General features: G+C 43.9%; 1 protein-coding gene across 1 annotated transcript in view; it reads left to right on the forward strand.

The window, feature by feature from the left end:
- Positions 1-6301, forward strand: part of SLIT2 (slit guidance ligand 2) — a gene marked incomplete at its 5' end in the record, with an annotated part of 289592 nt that overhangs the window by 235001 nt on the left and 48290 nt on the right. The window contains 2 exon segments of the mRNA XM_006160628.3: positions 3192-3260; positions 5799-5870. Coding sequence (XP_006160690.2) covers positions 3192-3260; positions 5799-5870 — 141 coding nt within the window.

Here is a 6301-nt window from a genome sequence, read left to right on the forward strand (position 1 = left end):
GGAGACCCAGCCGGACCTTAGCGTCCTCTTGGCAGGCTTCCTCTGGACCTCCGAGTGTGACCCCGTAAAACGGAACCCTGCCGAGGCGCTCTGGGCCCGCTGGCCGTGTCTGCCTGTGTGTCAGTGCAGGATTTCTCAGTGTCTGCATTGCGCTAAGACTGCAGAGCTCGGGGAGGACGGGGAAAGAGAAGGCAGCCCCCACATCTGTGTCCATGGCCCTGCTCTCAGGAAGCAGCTCGCGAGACGAATGCTCTTTGAATGCCTGTGGGAGAGGCTGTGCTTTTAACTTCCTCATGGTGTCCAGAATATTCCATATGTTCAGTTCTCTACTTCTGTGAGCGCTGGGAGACTCTCACCATATGGGGTAAACAGTGATCTGGGGTGTGGGAGAAACTGGTGTACCCTTGCCCTTAAACAGAGACACTGTCTTGGGGACTGGACTCGGCGCTCATAGACCCTTACAGGTGTGGGGCCATCACCCCTGACATTTCCTCCCTGACACCCGAGCACAGACCCACACTCCGAGGTTCACGCTCGGAGACCTCCAGCTCTGTGCATGCTCTCCTGGTGGCCTCCCGCCGCCGTGGGGACCCGGAATATCAGGGTGCGAGCTGGGCTTCATCGTGCCACGTGCCTCACCCCATCCTCTTCCTCTGCACTAATAATAGCGAGCAAAATGCCTGAAGTGAATCTGGCACACTCGTTTTGCCCGTTTCTTTAAATTTTTGTTTTTGTCTCTGTTTTTTTTACAACTATGGATCAATAATGATTTAAATCTGAGCGTCACATATGCAGATGTGCGTCTTTAATGCATGCACACATATGCAGGCACACAGAGGAGCAGCCTCGGCAAACCTTTGGCAACGGGCGACCCAGGCAGGAAGGGTCCCTCCAGTCTCTAGGGCCCTCATTTTCAAGGCGCGTGCAGTTCTGTGGGTCCTACTTTGGTCCTGAGTGAGACACTTAGGGAGGGGTTAGAACCTCACCACACCGCACAGCATGTCCGTCTCGGGCTGGGGCTGCCGCCCGTGTTCGGTGCCCTCTTCCTAGCAGCTGCACTGTGAGCTGCCAGCTCCCTTCTTGTGCATGCATGTAATGAATTCTCGGTTCTTATTTTAGCATGTTTCCATGACAGGTCCCATGAGCCTTCTCCCCTCCCCTGTCGGAGGGCTAGACACCTGAGAGTATTCTCTATGCCACACATTAATTCTTAGGGACCCCACAGTGAGGAACGTGACACTTCCTTTGATGTTAAATTCCTTCTTCTACCAGCTCAGCTGGCCCAGGTTTGGCCATTTTCCTTAGTTCTCCTCAAATCAGCCTAAACGTTCTTTCATTTCTTTATGAAGGTCCATCAGAGAGCCAGCTTGATTGTGCCATGGCGTCTCTGTGTTTGCTTTGCCGGGTTGAATTTTTACTCTATTTCACCACTCATCATTAAAGATAATCCTTTTTTCTTAAAAATAAAAAAGTATGTTACAGAGAAGGGAACATGTTAACTTTTCTCTTTTGAATTCAAGTTTACTTCCCAGGGACGTTATTCTTAGAACCTTAGCAAGCCAGCAGGCTCCTGTTCGCAGTGGCATCTAGGCATGTACTAGGAGCGTGTCTTATGTGGATTATATTCAGTTATCGAAGCATTGGGCAAGAAAGAGTATGTGTCGGTGGACAAGTTCGAACAAATGGTTTCCATTATTTTACATCAGTTCCATTTAACGCCCCCCTTTGACTGTCGTGCACACAAACGTCTACTGGGCCTTTGGGCCCTGCGTTGTGACGCGTCTCTGGAAGAAGGAAGAGCGAGGATTACGTGGGGTGATGTTTCCCCCTAGTGGTGCCGAGAGGAGACGCATCGAAGAATCAATAGGAAGGCAGCAGACTGGAGAGGGCTTGCGTAGCCCGGGCACAGCTCTTAACACGGCGCATCACATCCGGACACCCTGTGCCTTTTACAGCGCCGTCTTTGTTCTGAAATATTAGCAATCGCTTGTGCTCATAGACTGCTTCTCACCTCTGCACCCAGCAAAAACACCAGCTCTGACCTGGAATCTTGAGACGGACCCCAACACCGCGGCAGCAAGGAGGGGCCCCATCTCCAGGTCCCAGGCTGGCCAGGAGGCCCAGAGATAGTTGTAGCTTCCACCATCCGTATCCTGGGGCAAAGGGGCCTTAAGAGGAGATGAGGTTTATTTTTCTTTCTGTGACATTAGGGCTATAATTTTAAAGCCTAATGTATCTTTGTGTCTTGCCAGTTATCCCAAAGCCTATCTATTTTCTGATCGGTTCCAGACTGTAGTAAGAAAGGGAACATTTACTTATATGTGGTCATTTGATTATTCCTTTTAGATATACATACATACACACACACATACATACACACATGCACACACACATACATACACATATATATACACACATGCACACACACACACATATATATATATATATACATACACACACACAAGGGGTCTTCTGGAAATTAATGAACAATGCATAGTATATTAAAAAATTAAACATGCTTTCAACCTTTTTTTGCACCAGAATAAATTCATACTTTAATCCTAATTTTCCACAAACTTTCTGAAATAACTTTGTATTTAGGTACTTCACACATGTTACGCTGCCCATGAAATTTCCTGAAACGATCACCCAGCAGATGGATGGTGGCAGAAGCTCTATTTGCACTTAGACGTGGTCATGTTCAGCTCCCGAGCTCTCTCCTTAAAATGGCCCATTGCTGCTCACCAAGTGTGTTTGCAGCGACACAGGCAATGGGAAGTGGCCTTGCTGTGTGCGAGTTTGCCAGCAGAGAATGTCATGGTGTTACCCCACGTCAACCCACGCAAACTGGATGCTGACCAGCTCTAGGGCCGATAAAACCCCTGCCAACACCCAGTGGATGAGAAGTTCACCTTTCCTTGTTAAATGAGCCATAGATGTGGACTCAGCAGGGCTACTTGGTTTAATAATGTAGCCTAAGCAGTCTACAACAGAGTATTTGGGTGGATTAGACATCTATGCTTTCTCTTTCTCATTTCTCTTCAATAATGATCCCAGCTGGAAGGATGACCCCCTTTAAAGCAAAAATGGCCAGAAGGCATCTTGTCTCCCTGAATAGTGCAAAACGTTTCATTTGTCTTATGACGTGCAGTCGTAACTTTGTAAAACATCGCATCCTTTGTTGTTTTCAGGTACCTGGATGGGAACCAATTTACACTGGTTCCCAAGGAGCTCTCTAACTACAAGCATTTAACACTTATGTAAGTAAGGTTTTGTGTTTTCCCATCGTGGATGTATGCTAGTTTGTGAAAGAGTAGCCAGCAAGAGGCAGAAAACTTAGTGACCCTTCCAGTCATGAACATCATTCGCAGCTAGATGTGTCCCTCCTTACTCGTGGGGTTCTGGGTCACTACCTACCTCTTCGCTGAATATAGACCAACTGTGGAATGTCTTAGAAAAAGGTCCTCCTCTATTTAAAGAATAAATACAATAAAGTCTAAATAGCAGAGGATTCTAGAAATGGGGTAAAACAATACCTTTATTGATAGTGACTATTTTATGACAAACCAAGCAAAGCAACAGAGGACAATACCTTTATTCTTGACTTTTAGCAAAAGATAGCAGATTTTAATAACGTTACTGAAAATGGACTATAGATTTAGTTTATTAAATTTTAGTTTTTGTATTAATCATTATTAACCAAGTTACGGGTTCTAAATATTCAAATTTATTTTGTAGCGTTTATTTATGCACTCTCCATGTAAACTTGACAAAGACGTTCACATTCTGAGTATAAATTTCAAAATACTGAGTTTCTTTCAATTTGGTTTTATATCCTACTGAAACAACATATTTTTCCATAAATGTAAAATACAAGAAGATATTTATACAGACATTTTGATCTAGTAATGTGCGCATTTGAAAATAGAGATAATCTTGTTACACAGAATTTCACACGGTTAGAGCAGCTTTGCTAGGAATTGATTGAACTTTTCAGGACACACACACACACACACACAAAAACAAACAAAAAAGAAAACAGCAAAAAGTAGATGTGGATGAAGCACACCTGATCATTGGTTTAAATCTGATTTTAGAGTGAATAAATCTACTGAAGACGCAAGTTACTAGGCTTTGTAAGTTTCTAGAAACCGAAGTACTTATTACATGCCCTAATATAAACTGTACCTACGTGTATTGAGGCCAGTTAAAATGCTGTTGACCATTTTGGGGCCAGTAAATGGCATAGTGGTTAAGGCGCTGTACTGGACTCCCACATGGTTGACGACAGTTCAAGTCCCAAACCCGGTGGCTTGAAAACCATGTTGGGCACGTGTGTATGTGTGCCCCAAATCCCATGATGAGAACGTAGAAGGGATTGCAGTGTGTCCATCTCCCCTGGGGAGGTGGTGATTTCTCACTTCCCTCTCACTCTCTCTCTATCTCTCTGGTGAACACACATACCCTATGGCAAAACCCTTTTAAAAAAAATGCTGATCATTTTTGATTTGAAGTATTGGAAACTTAAACACTTTATAGAAACGTGTTTAAATGACAAATGGGTAAGTTACAGGAGAATATACTCTAACATGCCTCGTCCTGCCTGTAGTTATTTATTTAATAGCAGCAAGAACTGATGACATGCATTTTGTCCTGTTAAATAAACCATTGAATTTCTGCAATTTCCAGAGGGTCCCTTTAGCAGAGCTGGGCCATTTGAGGGACAGCATGTGGTTATTTAAAACCAGTTAGAAGTGAGAAATGAGAATTTGTGGATCCAGAAATGGTTTTACTAGTGATTGCTTATCAAATTCTAGGCCAGCGTCTTCTGCTAATTTAGATACATTCATTTTTAAAATTAGGTACAGTACTTCAGGAGCTAAAAACATGGATTCTGAAACTCCTATAAGGCTCCTACCATTTTCACAATTTTATGGATCTATTTTACTGATATCTTGATATTTTAATATGAAAATGAGTAATTCTCAGTTCTTCTGAATTTTCTATTTATTCATACATTTTGCATTGGGAAAAAATTAGTGAATATTTACAGTGACTATATATTGTGACTATACATAGGTATATTAATGAGTATGTGTGTATTGTATATACACATATGCAGAGATCAAACTCATAGAATATATATTATGACTCAGTATAAACTGCACTTCTAAATAGCAATTTAGCATTGATAGACACTCAACATTTCTCTCATTTACTTATAATTTATTCAACAAGTATGTATTGAGGACCTCCTATGGGCCAATGACCAGGCCAATGGCAGAAGCAGAGGCAACTTTAATGGAATTAGACCAGGGTTCTTGTGGATGTCTGAGTGTGTGCATAAGTGAGTATGTACGCACCCGTGAGGACACAGCGTCTGTCTGTATCTGAGGGGACTTTGAAGAACACAGGTTAATTTCTCAACCACAGAAGGCAGCTTTCCCTAGTCACCTCAGGGAAGCTCTCTGTGGACCATCACACGTCTTGAGGCAGGAACAGGGGGAGGTGGGATAATGAGCTTGTTCCGGAGTTGCTGCCCGGATTGAGACCAGCGCAGTGCCAAACCCTCGGCCAGAGCAGGCACAGGGGTCACTCCTCGTTTAACAGGGCAGGGGCAATGGTTATGTGTCACGTTCCAGCCTGCCCCGGGGACGTGTCTGGTCATTTGCAGATAAGACTTGAGTGTACTGCGGTCTACATCTAGGAGCGAGAAGAGACTTCTCCTCCGAGGAACGACGGTTGTTTCCATTTCTGTCCCTAATGGCAGCCTCCATTTCTCTCTTTTTGTCTTTTAGAGACTTAAGTAACAACAGAATAAGCACCCTTTCCAATCAGAGCTTCAGCAACATGACACAGCTCCTCACCCTGTGAGTGTGACCGTGTGGTAGTGAGTGTTCACTAATTGTCGGAGCGAGAGGCATTTCCTGGATGCTGGATATTACTGGCGAGCAAGACTACCCTCAAGGAATGTTTCTATTGGGAGAAACAAAACCTCAACCAATGAACAAATACAGAAATTACCCCCTCAAAAAACAGCTGGGCTTTATAAAAGTAACAAAGAATGATTTATGTTGAGGTCGGGGTTAGCGGAGATCTTTAGGGAACGTCAGAAGGGGATGGTCAAGGCACCAGCCTCTTTTGGGATTGGTACAGGGAAGCACCGTAGGCTGAATTTAGGAAATAAATACGTTGTATTAGGGAAACAACACAAAAATATGTTTCGTATGTCCATTTATAGTGGACAGATAGCCCTTTATTAACATTTCTACTTCAAAAATGCCATGTGTCCATCTGGGAC

This window comes from Tupaia chinensis, unplaced genomic scaffold, assembly GCF_000334495.1.
Source record: "Tupaia chinensis unplaced genomic scaffold, TupChi_1.0 Scaffold000695_1, whole genome shotgun sequence".
In the NCBI taxonomy this organism is placed as follows: Eukaryota; Metazoa; Chordata; class Mammalia; order Scandentia; family Tupaiidae; genus Tupaia; species Tupaia belangeri.